At 44.0% G+C, this 24,941-nt stretch overlaps 1 protein-coding gene across 2 annotated transcripts in view; it reads right to left on the minus strand.

Annotated features, from left to right (window-relative positions):
• SUCLA2 (succinate-CoA ligase ADP-forming subunit beta) overlaps positions 1-24,941 on the minus strand; it is a 70,226-nt gene that overhangs the window by 31,013 nt on the left and 14,272 nt on the right. For both annotated transcript variants that reach the window (XM_078784438.1, XM_078784437.1), the window contains exon 2: positions 16,279-16,426. In XM_078784438.1, coding sequence (XP_078640564.1) covers positions 16,279-16,426 — 148 coding nt within the window. The remainder of the gene's footprint in view (positions 1-16,278; positions 16,427-24,941) is intronic.

Below are 24,941 nucleotides of genomic sequence, written 5' to 3' on the forward strand. Positions count from 1 at the left end.
GCACCTCTCAATGATTTGCTTCTTCTTTCAACCTTTGATTCTTACCCAGATATGGTTGTCCGTGAAACTGCTGTCAAAGCATTCACCAGACACCTCTGGTATTTGTCAGAACACCTTGCTGCATTAGCTCTTTTTGATAGCCGGGTGGATGACGAGACAAAGGCAAAGATGGTGAAGAACTTCAAGCGGGCTCCAAAGCCAAACAATCTTCATAGGATAGATGCTAAAGCCTTCAGGCTTTCTGACTCAGTGGACACCTACATCACAAGTCGATCTCTTGAATTATTTGGTGTTGTCATCAAAGAGTCTGACAAAGAAGTATCACTGAGTTTTCTGGAAAAGGAGCCACACCTCTGGAACACAGACAACTCATACCAAGAGCTTGAGAAGACGATACACAGCATGAAGGTTATCAATGACTGTGCTGAGTGAGGTGTTGCTCTCATCCAAACTTTCCATGACACTCTGACCAAGAATGAAGAGCAGAAGCAATTTGTGTTGAGAGTTGTGAAACTTCATCGTGAAAACTTTCCAGTGTCAACCAAAGCCATCTTGTCAAAGAAGTAGGCAATGTTTTGAAACACAAGTTTCTGAAAGCAATGTTATGTAAAATCATTCAAATTATGTGTATTCTGATGTTTGCTTTGTTTTAATTGTTCTGATAGATTTGTTTTATCGTCTCGGATAGATATTTTATATTTTCTGATGGATGATTTATTTTTTCCGATAAATGATTTATTGTCAAATTAATACATGAATGTTTAATCTACTGTTTTGTTTTTAATCATAATTTGACTATATGAATGAACATTGAACAATGAACAATGAACAATTGAACATACATGTCCATTGTACAATGGTACATTGTACATAATTATTTATTAGTTTACAAACAAACAATAACAATAACAATAATAAAAAATTTGAGTAATTGAAAATAGATAATTATTTATGAATTGATGTATGATGCTAAAAATTCTGTATCTTATTATTCATTAAAATTTGTCAACATTTTGAGCAACCTCTAAATATTGTCCAATCAAGCTAAAATTTTGACCACAAACTACTTTCTTCAATAGGAATAGGGGCAGGCTTGTAGAGAAATGAAAATCCAATCTTCAAATTTTTGGACCACCCTAATGTGTACGTTAAACAGTACACCATGAAAAAGAGTTAGGCCTTCAGCATTAGTACCCTGGCTAAAGTTCCTGCCCCTGGAACTGAAATTAAGGAGGTAATGTTAAATTAATAGTAACAAGTACAAAAAGTTTTAATTAAAACAAAAGCCGCGTCGATGTTACACAATGCCTAGATGCAGCTGTGCCTATAACGTCGATGTTATAGGCACAGGACATTCCTATTGATTCGATTACTTGATGTTATTTTTGTGCAAAGTGAAAATATATCTCGGCAATTTCCCGTGTGTGGCGACGAATTTTTTATATATCTCGGCATTTTCCCGTCTGTTATTTCAGGCGGTGTATGACTGACCATGCCGCGATTTAAAAATATATATATCTCGGCAATTTCCCGTGTGTGGCGACACGTGAACGAAGCTATGCTCCTCTCTCCACATTATTGTGACGACGTATAAATTAAATATTTCATCGTGACGATTGTCATCAAATGGACGAATTTTTAATATATCTCGGCATTTTCCCGTCTGTTATTTCGGGCGGTGTATGTGTGATTTAAGTTACAGGTTACAGAGCATGCCGCGATTTAAAAAAAATAAATCTCAATGGACTTGAAGTTACAGGCCTTTGAGAATTCATTTCGTTCTATAAAGGGCAACTTTCATCGGATTTTCTTCCCGTTTTTTTTCAACCGAGTCTACAACTATGTTAGCGACTGTGAAAAATGAAATGATATATCGAATTTGATTTGAAATAAAACTGTGTGAGAGAGGAAGACACCACGGGCCTACAAAACAGGCCTCAAAGCTATGCGAGTTAATAAAATGGTGGATATTTGTTTATATGAAGCCTCTCCCAAAATGGGTGGAGCTATGGTTCCCAGAATGGGTGGAGCTTCGAGGTTTTATCATCTCTGCAAGAACAACAAGAAGAAGAAGAACAAGAAGAAGAAGAACAAGAAGAAGAACAACAGCAGAGGGCACTCTATGAGCAGCGTCTGCGACGCGGCTAAAAATGGGGCATAAGGTTCATTGAGAAGCAGCAAGTTAATAGATTAAGTTAATGATATGTGGAAAAATCACAGGAATGATGGATCAAATGGCCTCCCTCGTGGGTACATGTTTCCTTGTACAGCATATCCTCAAGGTATTATCAAAGCCTTGCAGATTTATTAGAAAAACACTGCCACCTGCTGTCTTGGGTGCGTACATGCAGTACTGTACCCAGGATCACATCCATCAACCTCCTTTTAAAGCCAAACAGCCACCACTTAAAATGATTGTGGACTCCAATCGCAGCTTTAACTGAAGATTTGTTGACGTTGTTCCTTGTTCCCTCCGTTTGCAAACATCACTTATTAGCAGGTATGAGAAAAATCATTTTAACATCCGACATCAAAATAACCAAACGTTATTGTGCAGCTTCATTTTCACCGAAACTGCAGCTTCGTTTCATTGAACACAAAGAGAAAGTCACCTTATTGTTAATCTCTGTTCACCTGTGTTGCAAATGTACAAGTAATTCGTTCTACCCACCGAAAATACCAGAGATTTGGCCTTGTTACACTGGAGCAAACAGCACAGCCTCCATTTCAATGGTACAATTCTCATTTACTTACACACGTTTTGTTTGATGGCAAACACTGTAATGTATACATGAAGGGGCCCATTGAAAAGGAGTCCGGATTGGTTCGTGAGTGTCCACTTCACCGAGTGTATGCCAACACTGAATCTTTAAAAATGATTTTTTTTATACACGGCCTAGGCTCATGAAAGAGCTAGGATACAGAATAGATCAAGACACAACATAACAAAGGGAATAACAGGAGAAAGGGGAAAGAGGAAAGGCCTACAGCAGGGCAGAGGGAGAAGGTAGACGGACAAACGAGGGATGAAGGTAACGGTGAGGATTAGGGGAGAAAGGACGGGGTGGACAAGATGGATACAAAAGCAAATTTTTGGGAGGGGTGGGGATGGTTTAACGGGTGTATAAAAGATCATGGCTTTGGATTGTGGGGTGACCTGAGAAAGAGGTCAACAGATGTCTTGAAAACCTTGAGGGAAGAATGAGATTGAAGAGAGTGTAGAAGGCAGTTCCACTGGCAGGAAAAGAGAGGAATAAATGAGTGGAGGTCAGCAGTGGTTTTGGATTTACGCATTTTCACTAGGAGGGGGTTGCTGGTGGACTGTGTACCTGTGGTGGCCATCCTTCAGATACCTGGGGATTGGGGGCAGAGCATGGAGAGCTATTCGTATTCAATCAATAAAAGGGCAGAGCAATCTGTATTTGCGCAGAGTGTGCAAGACCAGAAATGAGGTGGAAGAAGACAAGAGAGACCACCGTCCTGTCGGTGATGGCAAAGTGATGGGCCCATAGACTCAGCTTCATCACAAGAGATTCCAATCATCTTGAAAGCCTTGGTTTCCATGGCAATTTGAACATTTAAGTACCAAAAATAGATCGAAATAACGCCTCGCACACACCTTCCACCTTCCCCGCCACAACCAAAAAAAAAAAAAAACCCGAGCTGTGTACACGATAAATAAACAAAGCCAAACAAAAAAAAAGCAGGAATAAAAGTTAGTTTTCCAAAATAATTATGCAGACCATTATACTGATCAAAATGACTCCAAAATGACAAATAATTCATTAAAGCAGCGTTACTAATTATGGAATGAAAAGCTACAGCATGGCTGCAAATGGAGGATTGTCAACTTTCCAATAGTCTCCATCTTGATACGTCGTCATTAAAACGTACCTTAGAGAAGGATCACAAAACCAGAAAGAAGCGTACTTTATTTTGGAGAAAACTAACTTCACAGACATACTTTAACTGCAAAATCAACAGCAGTCTGCAAATAAACTGACCTCTCTTCATGTGTCAAGACTCTTGGAAGAGCAAAACTGAGGGCAAAGGATCAGACAAAGTGGAGCAAAGGGGAAATGGTTGTACAATCATGCACGGATGAAAAACAACATAGAGAAGAGTTGCAAGAGAAAAAGGGGGTTGAGGGATCAGAGACTCAGCTCAGAGTTAACTAGAACAGCACTCGGTAAAGAGCATACCTCCGCTAGATTCCGACCTGAACCAAAATTTTATCGGCTTGTTTTTGTGACCTTTTTTTCTTTTTCTTTTTTTTTGTATACTGAATCGAGGCTCGTGAAAGAGCTAACATTTGCTTCACAAACAAATCAACCAGACAAACAAAATATATAACAAGATGGGGAGAGAAGGGGAAGCACACAAACACAACATTTGAGAGCAGGGAGGTATGTGGGAGGGAGAGGACTTGGGGGGAGGAGGCGTGGGAAGGGGGGGGGGGGGTGGGAGAAGTATAAAACACAAGGATACCAAGGACTTCCAGGACAGAAGTTTGGTATTTCAAAAAAGTGGATTGGGGTGAAATTAGCGGGGGTAGAAAAGATCAAGGTTTTGGATGGGGGAAGATAAGAGATGGTGGTGAACAGCTGTTTTAAAGACCTGGAGGGTGGAGTGGGATTGAAGAGAGTGAGGGAGTTTGTTCCAGAGGTGGGACAAAAGAGGAATGAAGGAGTGAAGGAGAGCAGAGAGTCTTGATTTTGGCAGTTTAACCATAAGAGGGTTGCAGGCAGATCTTGTGCGACCTGTAGGAATATTTGGGTGACAGAGCCCAGAGAGAGCTGGGGGGGCAAGGCCTGAGAGGAGTCGGTAGAAGACTGAAAGACCACCAACCTGCCTGCGGTGAGTGAGTGAGAGGCCCTTGAAGTTAGCTTCATCGCGGGAGATTCCAATGATTCTGAACGCTTTGGTTTCAACAGCGTGAAGACGAGCTAGGTGTGAGGCAGGTGCACCAGCCCAGAGGGGAGAGCAGTATTCCATTGAGCTGCGGATGAAAGCCTTGTATGTGGTGAGGAGCTCAGGTGTGCCAAGGAAGGACTTCGCATGATGGAGGATGCCCAGTCGGCGACTGGCTTTGGAGGCCAGATTTGAAATGTGGTTTTCCCAGGAAAGATCATGGCAGATAGTGAGACCCAAAAACTTGAGTGACAGAACTTCTTGGAGAGGATTATTCAGAAAGTGGATGGGAGGGTTGTCCAGTCGGTCTTTTCGGAGAGACATCGTAAGAGTGTGAGATTTGTCAGGATTGAAAGACATGTTCCACTTGTTTGCCCAGTCTGTGATTTTGTCCAGGTCTGCAGAGAGTGAGGAGGCTGGAGACTGCCGATCTGAGGGATGAAGAATGGAGCGACAGAGATGGAGTCATCTGATGGAGTCATCAGCAAAGAGATACAGAGGATTTTCAAGAGAGTCAGAGAGATCATTGATGAAGACCAGAAAAAGCACAGGGGCCAGAACACTGCCTTGGGGAACTCCAGCCTGAACAGGAATAACAAACTCATCCACCTAATTTTGTTATAATCCATCTACAACTTTTTGAAATTATATTGTCCTATATGTCGTTTTTGGCTCTATCGCACAATGGTGAGGAATCACTTAGAATTTTGAAAATTCTCGTATCCAGATCCATATTCGGATCTTCACCAAAATTGAATCAATTCCTCCTTGTCAAACACCTAACCTATCCACCAAATTTCGTCAGAATGCGTTCACAACTTTTTGAGATATCTTGTTCACAAACACACAAACAAACAGACAGGGGTGAAAACAACGAGGCTTTTATTCCAACATCCACCTTTGGTGGTGGAGTAATAATGGGAGACCATAAGGTGCAAAGAGCGCATACTTTAAGATGTAGCGTCTTGTAACACCTGCTACCACATTCCAAAATGAATGCAGCTCTGTTTTACCGTGGATTGTTCACTTCCCATCAGTTTTTCTTTCAGGGTGCGTTATCCACTCCTTGACTTACTTTTGGGAGGGGGAAAAGGCAATTTCCTTTTATTTATTGACCAAGCTACTTCAAAGAAGAATGACGCAACTTTAAAGGAGGGAGTATAAAGGCAATTTGGATATGACAAGGACACATATGCAGCCTTCTAATGAACTCCATTTTATTTCCTGCCGAGTTGGAGTTTTATCCAGCAGAGTACCATTTTCTGTGGGACGGCTCTTACGCGACCTTGCTGTTGATATTCCTTTCTCACTTGAAATTTTCACAAGTACTTGAGCTCGCTGGAGGTGTTTTTCTTTAGTCGTAGACATTCCAGGTCTTTCTTGAGGAGTTTGCCTCTGAGGCCTCGGACATATTATTACGTACTATTTGCGAGTTATTTAGTTTTCTCGATATTGCTCTTAGATCGTTTTATCGCAATTTCTGAGTGGCTGGGGTTTTTATGTAATTGAAGCCAAATTTTCACCAGTAAACTTTTATTCCAACTGTACTTCAATTCACTTAATAACTGGTGAGTAAGAATTGTATTTATCACCTTTATAAATTCAAAAAGGCCTGGAGGGAATAGTCTGGTATTGAATATGAAAGCATTTCCACAGAGAAGAAGAAAAAGAAGAGAAGAGAAGAAGAAGAATGAAAAATGAAGATCAGAATAAAGTTCAAATTTGCTGGTGAGTAAGAATTGTATTTATCATCTTTACAATTTCAAAAATATCTGGAGGGAATAGTCTGGTATTGAATATGAAAGCATTTCCACAAAGAAGAAAAAGAAGAGGAAAAATGAAGATCAGAATAAAGTTCTAATTTGCTGAGGGTCATAAGATAAGTAACATGGAAGGGCAGGAGTTGACTGGAGAGACAAGAGGGTAGGAGAAGATTACCTGGGCAGAATATTGATGGTAAAACTAAAAAATTGAATTTGACACAAATGTGTGAATGGTTAATCAGTTAATCTTAAGTTAAAGTTAAATTATTAATAAGTTAAATAGTTAAATTAATTGAATCAGAATGTTTCTATCGCAGTCCATACTTGTGTCAAGTATGGTTGAAATCCCTTCTGTTGTGCACACGTTATTGTGGTTACAAAGATTTCCAACTAAAGGGCACATGACCTTTGATCTGTTGATCCCAAAATAAAATGAGTTCATCTTTGCATCACAGTAAATACTTGTACCATGTTTGATCAAAACCTCTTCAGTGGTTCACAGGTTCTTGTGATATGAAAACCTGCTACGGACACATGCACAACCAGAAGGACAACTCAAAAGCATAATTCCTCCGGCGACATAAAAACGGCAGGGCCACCAACCTGCCTGCGACGAACAAGAAGCAGACGCTGAGATGTAGATGGCAATGACGAAAATCAACTTCGATTCCATGGCATCAAGGGGGGGGCGATTAAAAAAATTAAATAACTAAATAATACGCTCTGTGGGACATGGGGTAAAATGGCTCCAAAATTCATTTTTCACTTTTTGGATGGATGATTATATTTTTGCACCATCTCGAGACATCAGTCATGATCTTTTTGGATTCCGATTCTACTTTTATTATACATTTTTAACGAATAGTAATTCATACGGGTACAACATGAAATCACAGTTTGATGATTAACAGTCCATTAAGGGATGACCTCGTCAGACAGGATGACCTCTGAGGTACTGCCTTGGCCATAAATGTTGGCACCCTTGCACTTTTTTCAAATAATGCACCATTTCTTCCAGAAAATTGTTGAAAGTAAAAAATATTTTGGTATCCACATATGTATTTCTCTGGTTTGCAGTCGAACAAAACAAAAAAAGCTGAAAAAATTACTAAATCTTAGCTTATTCCACACAGATATCCTAAAATGGCCCGGGCAATATTATTGGCACCTTTTAGAAGTTGTTAGAAATAATTGGATTTCAAGCAGGTGGTTCTCTTTTACTTTGGGATTGAACTCACCTGTGGTGAGTAGCAGGTGCCTGCAATATAAAAATCACTCATTCAACCAGTTTGAATGGAGAAAAGGAGTCATTCTGCTGTTTTGTGTCACTGTGTGTACCGCAATTAACATGGAGAAAAGAAAGAAAACCAGGGAATTGTCTGAGGAGGTCAGACACAAGATTGTAGCCAAGCATGGACAATCTCAAGGCTACAAAAGTCCATCTCCAAAGACCTTGATGTTCCTCTGTCCACCGTACGCAATGTTATCAAGAAGTTTAAGGCCCATGGCACTGTAGCCAACCTCCCTGGACGTGGCCACAAGAGAAAACCTGATCGAAGATTGCAGCGAAGGATTGTTCAAATGGTGGAGAAAGCACCTCAATCAACTGCCAAACATATTCAAGCTGACCTTCAGACACAAGGTACGACAGTTTAAACTCGCACCATCCGTCACCAACTCAATGAAGGGGGGTTGGTTCTATGGTAGGAGGACCCCACTGCTGAGAGAGAGAGAGACATAAGAAAGCCCGACTGGAATTTTCCAAAACACACCTGAGCAAGCCAAAATCCTTCTGGGAGAATGTCCTGTGGACAGATGAGACCAAATTAGAGCTTTTTGGTAAAGCACATCATCTCTACTATGTTTACAGAAAACAAAATGAAGCCTTCAAAGAAAATAACACCTTCCCTACAGTCAAAGATGGATGAGGTTCAGTGATGTTTCAGGGTTGCTGTGCTGCCTCTGGCACTGGGTGCCTTGAATGTGTGCATGGCATCATGAAATCAGGAGATTACCAAAGCATTCTGGAGCGCAATGTTCAACCCAGTGTCAGAAAGCTGGGTTTCCGTCGAAGGTCATGGGTCTTGCAGCAGGACAATGACCCAAATACACTTAAAAAAGAATGCAGGAATGGTTCAAGACAAACCGCTGGACTGTTCTGAAGTGGCCAGCAATGAGTTCAGATCTAAATCCCATTGAACACCTGTGGGGAGATCTGAAAACAGCAGTTGGGAGAAGGCACCCTTCAAATCTGGGAGAACTGGAGCATTTTACACAAGAATAGTGGGCGAAACTGCCATTAGAGAGGTGTCGGAACCTCATTCATGGCTATGGGAAGCGCTTGACTGCAGTTATTTTGTCCAAAGGCTGTGCTATCAAATATTAGTTCTCGGGTGTCAATAATTTTGTCAACGCCATTTATTTTTTTTCTGATTTAAAAGGATATATTAAGTTCTGAATCAAAAACAAAGGTTCTGTAATATTAACAGTGAAATAAAGAATTGTGGAGACCAAATACTTTTGTCAATTTCAACTTATTTTTAGAGAAAATTGTGAGTTATTTGAAAAAAGTGCAAAGGCGCCAATATTTTTGGCCACGACTGCAGGCACACTTCTCGAAACTATCTAGTCTGGGTTTGAATCCTGACCCAGCTATAAACTATCATCTCAGTGTTTCACAGACCGAGTAAATCATCAATGTGTGCCATCCCTCTGATGGATGTTAAACTGGGCGTCACATATTCTGACATTCATTGGTGGACGTTAAAGATCCCCACGGTGTCCGACACGAAGAGTAGGGAGCTATCGCCGGCACCCTGGCCAAATTACAAATTCCTGCCCGAAATACTGCTGGGAAGGCAATGGCAAATCACCCAGTATAACCATTGCTCAGGAAGCTGCTTTAGTGGCACAGACGCTCTGTAATGAGTATGGCACATCAGATATCAAATATAGGATACAACTGAATAGCGAAAGTGAAAAAAAACTGAAAAGGAAATTAAATCCGTTTTAAAAGGATAGAGCATGGATGGGCAGGTAGAGACACGCGGGCGTAGAGAGTGGGGAAGGAAGCAGGATGTGAGAGGAGGGAAAGGAGAGGAGGGAGAGAGGGAGCGGGGGAGAGACAGGTGAGTAGGGGAGAGACAGGTGAGTAGGGGAGAGACAGGTGAGTAGGGGAGAGACAGGCGAGTAGGGAGAGACAGGTGAGTCGGGGAGAGACAGGTGAGTAGGGGAGAGAAAGGTGAGTAAGGGAGAGACAGGTGAGTAGGGAAGAGACAGGTGAGTAGGGGAGAGACAGGTGAGTAGGGGAGAGACAGGTGAGTAGGGGAGAGACAGGTGAGTAGGGGAGAGACAGGTGAGTAGGGGAGAGACAGGTGAGTAGGGGAGAGACAGGTGAGTAGGGGAGAGACAGGTGAGTAGGGGAGAGACAGGTGAGTAGGGGAGAGACAGGTGAGTAGGGGAGAGACAGGTAAGCAGGGGAGAGACAGGTAAGCAGGGGAGAGACAGGTAAGCAGGGGAGAGACAGGTAAGCAGGGGAGAGACAGGTGAGTAAGGGAGAGACAGGTGAGTAGGGGAGAGACAGGTGAGTAGGGGAGAGACAGGTGAGTAGGGGAGAGACAGGTGAGTAGGGGAGAGACAGGTGAGTAGGGGAGAGACAGGTGAGTAGGGGAGAGACAGGTGAGTGGGGGAGAGACAGGTGAGTGGGGGAGAGACAGGTGAGTGGGGGAGAGACAGGTGAGTGGGGGAGAGACAGGTGAGTGGGGGAGAGACAGGTGAGTGGGGGAGAGACAGGTGAGTGGGGGAGAGACAGGTGAGTGGGGGAGAGACAGGTGAGTGGGGGAGAGACAGGGGAGTGAGGGAAAGACAGAGGAGTGGGGAAGGGAGCGAGATGTGAGGGGAGTGGGGGAGAGACAGGAGAGTGGGGGAGAGACAGGAGAGTGGGGGAGAGACAGGAGAGTGGGGGAGAGACAGGAGAGTGGGGGAGAGACAGGAGAGTGGGCGAGAGACAGGAGAGTGGGGGAGAAACAGGAGAGTGGGGGAGAGACAGGAGAGTGGGGGAGAGACAGGAGAGTGGGGGAGAGACAGGAGAGTGGGGGAGAGACAGAAGAGTGGGGGAGAGACAGAAGAGTGGGGGAGAGACAGGGGAGTGGGGGAGAGACAGGGGAGTGGGGGAGAGACAGGAGAGTGTGGGACTGTGGGAGAGACAGGAGAGTGGGGGAGAGACAGGAGAGTGGGGGAGAGACAGGAGAGTGGGGGGGGGGTGACAGGAGAGTGGGGGGGGGGTGACAGGAGAGTGGGGAGGGGAGACAGGAGAGTGGGGGGGGGGAGAGAGGAGAGTGGGGGGGGGGAGACAGGAGAGTGGGGGGGAGACAGGAGAGTGGGGGGGAGACAGGAGAGTGGGGGGAAGACAGGAGAGTGGGGGGGAGACAGGAGAGTGGGGGGGGGGGGGGGAGACAGGAGATTGGGGAGGGGGAGACAGGAGAGTGGGGGGGAGAAAGGAGAGTGGGGGAGACAGGAGAGTGTGGGAGACAGGAGAGTGTGGGAGACAGGAGAGTGTGGGAGACAGGAGAGTGGGGGAGACAGGAGAGTGGGGGAGACAGGAGAGTGGGGGAGACAGGAGAGTGGGGGAGACAGGGGAGTGGGGGAGACAGGGGAGTGGGGGAGACAGGGGAGTGGGGGAGACAGGGGAGTGGGGGAGACAGGAGAGTGGGGGAGACAGGGGAGTGGAGAGAGAGTGAGTGGGGGAGGGAGAGGGGAGTGAGAGAGAGGAGGGGGGTATTTTTGCTTGCTTTTCCCATCACTTGGGACGGGTTATCTTCCTAGTTCCATTATATGCTGAGAATGGCAGAGGAAGGACTTGGTTCTGAGTAAAATGCCAACACAAAGGAGATTTGAGCTTCCCAAGAGCGGATGTAACCGATTTTGAGGTTCAGGCACCCCAGCGGCTAACCAAAGAAAATGCATCGGATGTTTAGCCAGCCAGCTATGGAGGGGTTTAATCAGATTCATCCAATTTTATCATGCATTATTGACTGCTTTGAAATGTATACACTTGCCTCTAGTCTCACATAACATCTGAACCCAAGAAACCACAAAACAGGCATTACATGCATGGGAATCAACAATGCATGCACCAGTCAGACACACCCAGTACGATTGCAAACACAAGGTCACTCCAACTTGCTTGCGCATTCCAGACAGACAAGGTACACCTTACTTGGCACAAGCCTGGACTGGTTATTTGCTCAGAAAAGACCAACCTTCTCTTTACTAACGCAAACATTATCATAAAGCCATTATCTGTCAAGGATTTGTTGTGTCTTCTCTGTTGATAAAGATCTAAACGTTCCAATTTTGTTGAAATGTTAGCTATTTGCATGTTACAACAATTAGGCAACCATATTCGCATTAAAAAAAAAATTCAAAAACTATTCATACCCCTTGACTTTTTTCACATTTTGTTGTGTGACAGCCTGAATTTAAAATGGATTCAATCGAGATTTTGGCTAACCTTTTTGCGAATACCCAAAATAATGTCAAAGTGGAATTTTAAAAATATATATATTTTACGAAATAATTCAAAAATGAAAATCTGAAATGTCTCGAGTCAATAATTATTTAACCTCTTTGCCATGACACTCCAAATTGAGCTGAGGTGCATCCTTTGATCACCCATGAGACGTCTCAACAACTTGATTTGGGTTCACCTGTCACCAATTCAATTGATTGGACGTGATTTCGAAAGAAACACACCTTTCTATGTTAGGTCCCACAGTTGACAGTGCATGGCAGAGCAGAAACTTTACCATGAAGTCCAAGCAACTGTCCATATAACTGCTAAGTGGTGCTAAGTTGAGTAGATGCTAAGCAGGTGCAAATTGCAATTCTTCACGAACAAAACAATTGATTGTACTTCTACCAAGTTTGCAAATGAAGGGAAACTCTTCAATATGGCATTGTCTGAAAAGGCGCATAACAGTGCATTGTCCATGTTTGCTCTTCAAGATCAGCAAATACAAAAGTTATGTTAGATGAGTATTGCATGATGCTTATGCCATTACAAAATTCAATCTGCCTTTTTGTAATATTGATAAACCAGCAAACCTGATCAGTTTAAACACCATTTCATCACTTTGCCATCTCCCCCAAATAAACCCCCTGATGAAAACAGCCTGGAAATCTTGTTTATTTTTAAAGAGCAGCACTCTTCGACGTCGCGATGTCAACCGATATGCCTCCCAAAATCTAATCAATTATCTTTACCTCATTATACATACCTGCACCAAGTTTGACTAAGATCCCTTCAGCCGTTCTCAAGTTATCGTGACAACGAAAACCTATCACGGATGGACGGACAACCTAAAAACATAATGCCTCCGGCGACTACGTCAACGGAGGCATAAAAACCCTAAAATCAACGTTGGTGTCAGACTGTCCGTCCTTCCGAAATGTGTTGGTGCTCATATATCAAAGGCTATCATTGAAGCCAGCTGAAACTTGGAATATACATCGGCCAATACATCTTGGAATATACAATACATCTTGGTATATTCCAAGAATATACAAACTTGGCATATACAAGCCAATACTACAATACACTCTTCCACAGGTCTAAAAACGGCTTTCAAAACAAATTCCACCTGAGTGCCATAGTGTTTGCTTGGCTCATAGGGGCGAACCCTAAAAAGTTGGACGTAGAAAAATTTTGACTCCGGTAGTAATCAATATAGAACGAAGTTGTGTGCCAAGAGAATGAAAAAGGCACAAAAAGAACAGCGGCAAAAGTTTTCCTTTGGTCAGGATTGGATTGATACCGTATTTCATGACGAGCAATGGGAAAGATCGTTCACAGTATGCGGGACCCCATTATAGACCACGGGAGATAGGTTGCTTTTTATTTAGTGTGATTTAATTCATGTATGGGATGTCTCCATGAATTTTTCATCCATCGCTGTGATGGCCACTTTCTTTATAGGGCATGTGCCATGAGGCAAACTATAGAAAATAAGTAACATTCATTGGCTTGTAGAAAATGCCAGACGATACAAAATAAGGGACATTCAAAAAAATATTGTGTGCATGCTGTACTACCCTTGTGTTCTTAGGAGGAACCAAGTAATGCTCTAGAAAAGTTCATCTAAGGGGGCGCCAATTTGATTCATACAGCTGCATGAAGTAAATGTATTTTCAATCCAGTTAGAGTCGGTTGGTTTGTCCTTCATTTTACTGTAAATCTGTACAGCTGAACTCAGTACTTCTATACACACTTGTATTGAAACTACAGTCCATTAACAATAATTAGCCCGAGTGAGCTGATGGCAATCTCTTGAGGTTGTAGTTCAGACCCCTGCTCAGTTGGGAGGACTTCCCCTGGGAGCCCCCTCCCCACAATAACCCCCCCCCCCACCCCCACCCCACCCGATCCAAAATCGAAAAATCTAAAACCAAGTGATCTTGTGGACCATAGAGTAGAAGGGCTGTATCAGGTTTCAGAGCTATTGGTTGGTAAATAAGAGACAACCAGGGATCCTAAGTTTCAGCGGGTAACTCCCCTACTCCCTGGCAGCCCCCATGATCTAAAAGAATAAAACTTGAAGCCTAAATGATTGTGCGGGCCATTGATTAGAAGGGCTGTATCGGGTATCAGAGCAATCGGTTGGTAAATAAGGGACGAGTATGGATCCAAAGTTTGGGGGGGATAACCCTCCTCCCCCCTGGAACCCCAATGATCCGAAATCGAAAAATCGAAGCCTGAGCGATTGTGCAGGCTACTGTCTTGTATTCATATGTCAAGTTTCAGAAAAATCAGCCAGGTGATAAGGGAGGAGTACCAAAAATAGCAAAGGTTAACGGACGGACAATCAGACAGACAGGCATCTGGACATCATGACCAATTTTATAAACTCATCTCTGAGAACCGGACCTAAAAATAACCTAAAATGTGATCCATTTCCTTCCTTGTTCTGCCATCATTATTGTACCAAGTTATAGAAGTGAATATTCTTTCTTTTGAAAAAAAGATTCAGATTCATAATTTGAAGGCAGGGAACAGGTCTAACGAGTCGTTCTCCATGGTCATTTCTTTCTCCAGACTCATAGGGTTTTATGGGCTGTGATGCAGCCATTCCTGTCTACTGGCATATGATGCCTGGCTTTCCTAAATTCGTTGAGTAACTTGTTTAATATCATATCTTTTAAACGCCACAGCACACATGATGGAAGGCAACAGCACTCATGATGGAAGGCAACAGCACACATGATGGAAGGCCAGAGCACACATGATGGAAGGCCAGAGCACACATGATGGAACGCCACAGCACACATGATGGAACGCCACAGCACACATGATGGAACGCCACAGCACACATGATGAATGCCACAGCACACATGATGAATGCCACAGCACACATGATGAATGCCACAGCACACATGATGCAATGCCAGAGCACACATGATGAATGCCACAGCACACATGATGGAATGCCACAGCACACATGATGCAATGCCAGAGCACACATGATGAATGCCACAGCACACATGATGAATGCCACAGCACACATGATGGAACGCCACAGCACATATGATGGAACGCCACAGCACACATGATGAATGCCAGAGCACACATGATGCAATGTCAGAGCACACATGATGAATGCCACAGCACACATTATGGAACGCCACAGCACACATGATGCAATGCCAGAGCACATATGATGGATGCCACAGCACACATGATGGAACGCCACAGCACACATGATGCAATGCCAGAGCACACATGATGAACTCCACAGCACACATGATGGAACGCTGCAGCACACATGATGGAATGCCACAGCACACATGATGCAATGCCAGAGCACACATGATGAATGCCACAGCACACATGATGAATGCCACAGCACACATGATGGAATGCCACAGCACACATGATGGAATGCCACAGCACACATGATGGAATGCCACAGCACACATGAATGCCACAGCACACATGATGGAACGCCACAGCACATACGATGCAATGCCAGAGCGCACATGATGAATGCCACAGCACACATGATGGAACGCCACAGCACACATGATGCAATGCCAGAGCACACATGATGAATTCCACAGCACGCATGATGGAACGCTACAGCACACATGATGCAATGCCAGAGCACACATGATGAATGCCACAGCACACATGATGAATGCCATAGCACACATGATGAATGCCACAGCAATTATGAAGCATACTTCAAAACAGCACTTGCTAATATGATCATTCAGCATTTATTTCCTGCTCAGGAACAAAGGAACATACACGTACACGTTCTTGTTTTGAAAAAGCTTAATGATCAAGAGATGTTGAGAAGTATGCATAATCAGCTAAGCAAGAAAAGGAACAATGTCAAAAACCAATAAAATTTGTTTATCGGACCATGTGCAGATCTAGAGAAAACTAAAAGACTCCTACATTAATGTGGCACCAAACAACAGCATCAATAAAGAAGAGGAGCCAAGGTGGTCACATTGGTAGGGTTAGGAAAACATGCTCAGCCAGACTAGGCCATGGACTATGGCATTCAGCATTTCATTTGTTTCTGACATGGAGAGCACTGACCCAAGCCTTTCGCTGCATCATATGCCTCTTGGGGTGACGAGGCCACCTGGTATTTCGGGATAGGCACCTTCATTTCCTGTAGGAGATCCATGCTCAGGTACTCGTGTATAGAGAGGCAGCGGCAGGGCTGTCCTGACCCCAACACATGCTGGGGAAACAAACCAAAAGGAAAACAATGTTAGAGGTCGCTGTGTCCCTTCCCTTATATTTCTCTTGCTCCCATTTGTTCACTCACTTATGCCCATGTGTTGCCCCAATACCCCACCGACAGTGTATTGCCTTCTACCCTCTGTCTCCTCACTCTTCCACAGGTCTAGGATTTGTATATCTACTGTATAGTAACAAGAGTGAGAATTGCTTTGCAATACATGTCCTCTACCGATGTGATATTTTTCAAGTCCAAAAAGGGCATAACTTTGAAAAAAATGATGAAACGCCCTGAAACTCGAACTTGTTATGTAACTTATCATAATAAAGCCATGTAGCAAGTTTCAGTTGAATATGTTAGAGGGTATTGGAAAAAACTATGAAAAACCACAGGTGGGACAGATGGACAGACAGACAGAGAGCAAACCTATAGTTCCCCATTGGACTAAAAATTAAAATATTGTCCTGTCACCCACGATTAACATAGCAGGATGACGGATAGCCAATCAGTCTTACTCTGAGGCGGTCAAGCCGAAAATTGGCGGTACCTTTTGGCACGTTCAAGACGAACCAAAATGCTTACCTGCCCGGACGAAAGCCATAAAGATGTATTCCTCGAACCCACAAACACAGAAACTCAACACAACAAATGAAATGTACAAATAAGGAATTTTATGAAGTAAATCAAAGAACCAAAAATTAACGGTGAGTTAAAAACTAATATCCTAACTTAAGATGTCTCCACTCAGACACGTAAACAGACAGGGGAATGATTAAAGAAAATAAAAGAAAATCTCCCTTTTTATTTGCTGGCACTCAGCTCTGGTCTCAACGAGCACTATGGTGGGGTCGGTCGACAAGATGACCATGCATCAAAGCGCCCAAATAATGGCGCCGGTCAATCGCGACAGCACACCCAGCAGTGCAGCAGGCAGCCAAACGTCTTCCACTCAATCCCGGGCCGGCCAGCACACACGGTCCTTAGCTCCCTCGAAGAGCACCAAGTCAAACAACACCCCTGGCTCCAACGCTGCAAGGTCCTCTGGGCTCCGAACAGTTATCCCCAAGCGCACGCAAGAAACGCGACCTCCCGCCCCGAAGATAGCACGAGAGAGAGAGAGAGAGAGATTCTTCCTCCTCCGTTCTTGAAGTCTCTCGATGACGTCAACCCGACTAATCACCGAGTTCCACTCAATCGCTCCATGGTCGGGCTCGACCAATCATGCATTTCGGTGGTGGGGCCTCACGGCCCTCTTGACCACCTACCGATTCTCTGCCTCGATTGGGTGAGGCCCTTTTCCTTAGCCGGTTGGTGTGGCAGGGTTAATTGTCGATCGACAAATGTTCGGGTCTCTGCCGGCATTATGTTAGTTGTTATGGTTTAATGGAGCACTCGTTTTTTTATGGCCAGCCTGTTACAAAAACATTGGGAAAAAAATTACAAGGGGAATTCACAGACTGGGGACACTAACTTAGACCCTAGCTAATTAACAAAGCACCAACCCCCGTGTGGTGACACGTAAACTATCTTAAACTCACATTGTGTACGCGTGGTTTACGAGTGTGTGTGTATATGTGTGTGTGTGTGCGTGAGTACATGCGGCTTCCATGTATGTGGTTTACGAGTGTGTACATGCGTGCGCATGGCTTACGTGTGAGTACAGTCATGTGCGTGGTTTACATTGTGGACATATAGTTTAAATGTGTACATGTGCACACACAAGTAGTTTACGTGTGTGTAAATGTGTTCAAACATGCTTAAATATTAATTTGTAAAACAACAAAAAATAAAAATGTTTCATCAGTAGCAGGAAGACATTATAAATTCACTACATCAGAAACAGTTCAAAGGGAAAACTTTTATTCTGGCATATATGCAGACGGAGAACGTTACCAACTGCATTGCTGAGAATAAGATTGAATTTGATGATTAAAAGCTGTCAAATACTCCATTCATGTGCAAGGAAAAACTTTTCCAGAAACATTTATTTTAATGGACCAAAACTCAATTTAAAAAAATAGTGCTTCCAAAATTAGTGGGAAATGTTTATAATTAAAGTAGAAATTAAATCTACAACTTTTCCCCAGACCACCCGTGGCACCAACGACCTGTTTTTAAAGAAAGCCAAGGTCACAAGCAGGCGAGTCTCATGCCAGGAGCACAACGTACTATTTTTGCCTTTACAAAGATCACCAACCGACACTGTGCAAATCAACTCTCCATCGTCTCAGCTTTCTGCTTGGAGACATTCTCTCACCTTGAGGGGGCATCAAAATGCTCCTGTTTCAAATTTTTAACTATAATCCTGAAGCAATTTGTAAATTTGTCTTTATTACAAGTAAAAGCAATGCACCTCCTCTGGATCCTATACTATTAATTATTATCACATTTGATGTTATTTTCTTTAAAAAGAAAAACATGTTAAAAAAACAACCATCACACACACACACACACACACACACACACACACACGTGTGTGTGTGTGTGTGTGTGTGTGTGTGTGTGTGTGTGTGTGTGTGTGTGTGTGTGTGTGTGTGTGTGTGTGTGTATATATATATGGGAGCGTACGCTGGATCAGCACGTCGCTGCGTCCTTGGACGACTCCTCGGCACCATCCCGACACACACCACTTTTTGTCCGACGGAAAGAGGTGTTTTTACGGTGGCCGGAGTGCAAATCCTGCCACCAACCTCCTTGAGAGAGGACCCAGTACCCTGGTACTCATTTCGCCAACCTCGGAAGGATGACAAGCTGAGTCAACCCCACCTGTAATTAATTCAACAGCTGAACAGGATTCAAACTCAGGACCTTAGGATCCCAAGCCTGCCACCCTAAACATTAGGCCAACACCATCACATAAAAACCCGTGTGTATTAGAGCAAATCGGAAAACGTTTTTTAACAACAATGCATTGAAATAATTTTTCTCTTTTAAACCCTACCCAGGTCCCTCTACAGCTGCAGACATTCAGAAGAAGCACATGCATGAATTCCCAATGCTACATACCACCATCAGCTGCTGGTCCGGTTAACCACTTATTAGCAAGTCGACAGTGCAGACAGGAATACGCACCGCTGAGGCTCCCAAACATGCACCATTTGCAAACCACCAGGGGATAATTAATTTGAGGAGAGCTGATTGGTTGTTCCTTCCAATTACGGGTGAAAAACGTCATCAGCGCTTTTGTAGTTATATGTCGATTGCTTTCGGCAATGCACATTCCAAAAACAATATTTATCAACCAAAATATCCTACTTTGTGGATAGACTAATATCTAACTTATTAACTTACTTATCTAACTTAACTTACCTAACCCCCACCCACCCCCCTCCAAAAAAATCATCAAAACTGCATATAAAAATGAAAAAAAAAGAAGAATTTTTTTTTTTAAGCCCAACTAGGTTGCATAAATTAGTTATAGTTTAGGGTATGTGGCTTGGACAACAATGAAAAAACTGAGTAAGAGCAAAATTATTTCACAGAATTATTTTACAGAATATTTTTGTGAATAAATTTTCAACTTCCTGAAATAAACCATCAAGTTGTTGGATAGCTGCAAACAATCACAGTAAAATGTCTTTCAAAAGCTTGTCCTCAACATCTCAATGGTTACATTTTGAATAATAAAATTCTTCTGGTTTAGAAAAATTGAATGAGACATTTATTTACCTGATGATCTAGCATAAACCTAAACATGTTGAATGGAGACATACAAACACACATAAATTAATGGAGTGCAAAGACAACAGAGGATGAAGTAGTTGGTCCGGCATTTTCGATTCTGGGGAGGAGGCATACTTGGGCCGAGGTTCCAGGCATCATCCCTACGCAGGGCCTTTCGGTCCCCTACACGGTGGCCCAACCTCCCCTGGCTGGAGCACCGCGCCCGCCAGGGGGCGAAGGTCCGACCTCGCCTTTCTCCCCTCAAACTGTGAGGTTCGCCTTTACGACGCGGCACAGACCATACAGGGCGGGGACTGGCCCGAATCGTGCACGGCGCTCCTTGCGAGACCGCCGTGGCAACGATCCCCGCCGGCCCCCGCAGCACACAAAGCGCACCACGCCCCGAGAGCTCGCGTCGGCTATCCGTCGGCCTAAACGCTGCCCCGGTCTGCGTCGATGCCTGAGTCGCATTTTCACACCCACTCCTCTCTCGCCAAACGCGGCGCTCTAGCGCCTCTCATACACTCCATGCACTCTCTTTTCTTACACACTCAGGTGCACACCACTCAGGTGCACTCACGCCGCTCGCACACTCCATTATCACACTTCTCTTCCACGTACTCCTCTCCCGTTACATCCTCTAACTCCCACGGGTGTGCACTCTGTTACACACCCAATCATCACCGCACACCATCGCGCACATTCTTGCACACACTCCTCCGTTACGTACTCCGTAACACTCACGGGTGTGCACTCTATTGCACACCCAATCACGGTGTGCACCCTCGCACACTCTCTTCATCCATCTCACACTCTGTGTCGCACTCGCTCTCACTCTCAGTTTCATACTCTGTTTCACACTCGTGCTTCGGCGCACACCTTTTCCTCACACACGCGCCATTCACTTTCACACAGCGCACCACAGACCTTCCACAAGTGCCCGGGTGACGTCGGGATCCCAAGCGCGCGAAAAATCTTTTCACGCCATACATTTTCACGCCATACACAACCCTACTCACCTTCGGGATTATTTTCTCCTCTAACCGCATCTGCAAACTTTCATTTTGGTTAGGAAGCATGACATCACAATGCGAATGCAGACTTTGTACATATTCCATCTTTTCCTCCCGCGATTGATTTTCTAAGTCTGCCGTCTCTTCAGCCCCAATTTCGACTATGATTTATTTTCCTTATTAAGCTCGACGCCTGCTGGTGCACATAAAATAGAATTTTCCAATTCAGCGGCCGTCGGCTTTTCCACACCCCGAGTCGCGATTTCTACCCCGGTCCACTCAACTGCGCTTGGCTCAACCTCGCTTTCCCCGCGTTCCCCTGTCGCGTACCAATGCGACCTTCCCGCCCGACCTGTGGTCTATGTCTTTCCCCATCTTTTTTATTTGGCCACCTATTCTGTTACCACACCCTTTTAACCCGTCCTTCATTCCTTTCATTTGATTCTCTTGGGTGGCCATCCTGTTTTCTAACCCCACTAACTCCTCTTTCATTTCTTTCATTTGGCCACCCATGTCCTTCAATCGGCCCCCCATTTCCTTTATTTGGCCCCCCATTTCCTTCATTTGGCCCCCCATTTTGCTTTCTAATCCCCCAATTTGGTTTCCCAATTGCTCACCCTGAGCGTTCATCTCGTCCTTTTGGGTGTCTATCTTTGCCATTAGTTGAATTAGGTACAATACAATGTTGCACCCGGGTCGCACAGCGGGCTCAGCTGCCACGGCCGCGTGTGAGGCGCCGCCATTTTCCTCCCTTGCTACCCCTACTGCTGCACCCTCTTCAATGCTCTCCTCTTCTTCCCATTCCTCTGCTTCCCACCTTCCTATACCTATCCTGCCCCCCCCCCAGGCCCTCTGCCTCCCACACATCTCCCGATGTCCCTGCCCTCAAATGTTGTGTTTGTGTGCTTCCTCCCCTTCTCTCCCCATCTTGTCGACCGCTCCCACTTTTATGTGCTTTGTTTACTTGTTTGTTTGATAAATGTTAGCTCTTTCACAAGCCTCGACTCTGTATACAAAAAAAAAAAAAAAAAATTCCTCTCGGGGGTCCTGGGTTATGGATTCTAACTCCACATCTATCTCCTCTTCTACCCCCACTGGCATCCGACCATCTTGGCTATCCATGGTACGATGTAATTTGGATTTTTAAACTAAATTTCAGCCGCTCGTAATTTGGAGTGCGTCAAGCGCACTTTGGGTCCAATCCCACTCCTGACACCAAATGTTGCAGATCTCAACGTCGGCCTTCCCGCTTATCAAGGGGGGATTAATCCCCTTGTCTTTTATCTAGCCGACGCGATCCGGGGCTATGACGTTCCTTCCGGTCAGCGATGGGTAGGGTCATAGGCCGAATTCCTAATACCGAATTAACAACGCCTCCCGGGAAGCAAGGAAATAACCCCGCCCGAACCACGGTTTTAGTGGAAACGCCGAGCGATAGCGAGCCGTGATCCGGGCCGTTAACAGGTACTAAACCCCATCTGAGCGGTTGTAATCGTGCCACGTTTACCCAATGGAAGAAATCACTAATACGGTCGGATTAAGAAGAAAGGAAGAACAGATTGGTTTATTAACACTTTGTACAATGATGCGAAGAACAAACACAGTGCAGCCTTAAGAACAGTCTTAACTTATCCCCTGGACAAATGGGCCCGCACACACAGACACACTCACACGGGGATGTAGATGGTCAGGGTTGATGGTCCAGGGATGATGTCCACAGCTCATTTTCCGGGTCCCCGACTCGCCGTGAAGAAGATGGGAGGACGGCAGAAAGCTCCCCGCGTGTCGTTGGCACGGATCGGACAATCATCGGCGAAAGGTAAGCTAGGCTGGGCGGTTACTTCGCGGCTTAGCCGCGTACGTAATAAACGAACCGGCTTGGCGGTTATACTTGCGGTCTCGGCCGCGTACGTAATAGCAGAACCGGCACTGTATGCGCTCTCGATCCAGTTCAATCCAAAGCGCCTTTCCCGCCGAAGTCCTCTCCAATGCGCCACTGATGCGAGTCTTTAATGCGCTTTCCCAGCAAGTCCTTGCTTATAACTCTTAACGCCAGCCAGTCCTTCGTTCAAGTCCTTCCAACAAAGCGCCTCTCCCAATAGTCCTTATCAATTCTTCCGCACGAGAGTCCTTTATCATGCCAATGCTTGGCTTCCCTCACGAGTCCTGTGGTAGGGCTTTGCGTGCGCGTTTATATAGCGCCGCCCAGCGAACCCTCTCGAATTTGCCAGCCGCGCTCTGACCACGCCCCTCACACCATTCCACCCGAGCCCTGGTTGGTTGTTGGCTCTTACCGGCTCCGCCCTTGACGTCTGCTTGATGTGGCCACACCCCGACCTCGCACTCCTCCCCCTTTCCAGGCCTACCTCGTAGCATTTGGCTGGTTTGAGCATCCTAATGCGAGGGGCAATAGCAAAAATGGGGAGCAGACTGGATGCTGCCCAACGAGATCGATTGGAGGGTGGGCCGCAAAATGAATGGGACCTACTCTTATTTATTTTACATAACGCAGGTATCACTATTGGGAATGGCCTTATTCTACACATATACTATGACATAACTAATGTTCTAAGGTGGCCTACATGTTGCATGTGGACTAACTATGGGGGCAAAACCTTTATTAATCAAAATGTACATTCTCAGAACCGCAACAATATATATATATATATATCAGTCATTATGCGACTTCGTACCATCAGTGGAGAACCGTCAGTAAGGTTTCCCATACAGCTGCACCTTACTAGATGATAAGCACCGCCTGCCACACGGTAACATTATCTCAGGTATCCACTCACTATATTGAGTCGATATATATAATGTTAACACTTATATGGGACTATCGTCATATATGCACATTATTTGAATGTTAACTTTTTTTGAAGCACTCTGTGTGTATGTATGTGTGTATATATATACATGTATATATATATATATATATATATATATATATATATATATATATATATATATATATATATATATATATATCTATATATATATATATATATATATACAATTATACATATATATATATATATATATATATATATATATATATATATATATATATATATATATATATATATATATATATATACAATTATACATATATATATACATATATATACATATATATATATATATATATATATACTGAAACGCAAAAGAAACTTACCACCTTTGAAACCTTTAAATATCAACAATAACACTGCGTGTAGTAAATGTGTGAACTTATTTGTGGACAATAGTGTCCTCACTGTCAGACAAAACGGTCACGGATGGTCACTTGAACCTTCAATGGTCACTTCATAGCACAGCTGTTGAACAGCCGTTTTGACTGTCAGTGATTAGCCAAGGGGTACGGGATGATTTTAATGAGCTGCACGTGATGTCTTGAAATTGGCTTTAAAAAGGCCAGTGCAAAATGGGCATTTTGAACGAAAAATTTGACCATTTTGACCAACTTCAAAAAGACCGAAAACGCAAAAGAAACTTACCACCTTTGAAACCTTTAAATATCAACAATAACACTGCGTGTAGTAAATGTGTGAACTTATTTGTGGACAATAGTGTCCTCACTGTCAGACAAAACAGTCACGGATGGTCACTTGAACCTTCAATGGTCACTTCATAGCACAGCTGTTGAACAGCCGTTTTGACTGTCAGTGATTAGCCAAGGGGTACGGGATGATTTTAATGAGCTGCACGTGATGTCTTGATATTGGCTTTAAAAAGGCCAGTGCAAAATGGGCATTTTGACCGAAACATTTGACCATTTTGAACATTTTGACCAACTTCAAAAAGACCGAAAACGCAAAAGAAACTTACCACTTGTTTGA

This window comes from Myxine glutinosa, chromosome 9 (assembly GCF_964187855.1).
Source record: "Myxine glutinosa chromosome 9, kmMyxGlut1.1, whole genome shotgun sequence".
Taxonomy (NCBI): domain Eukaryota; kingdom Metazoa; phylum Chordata; class Myxini; order Myxiniformes; family Myxinidae; genus Myxine; species Myxine glutinosa.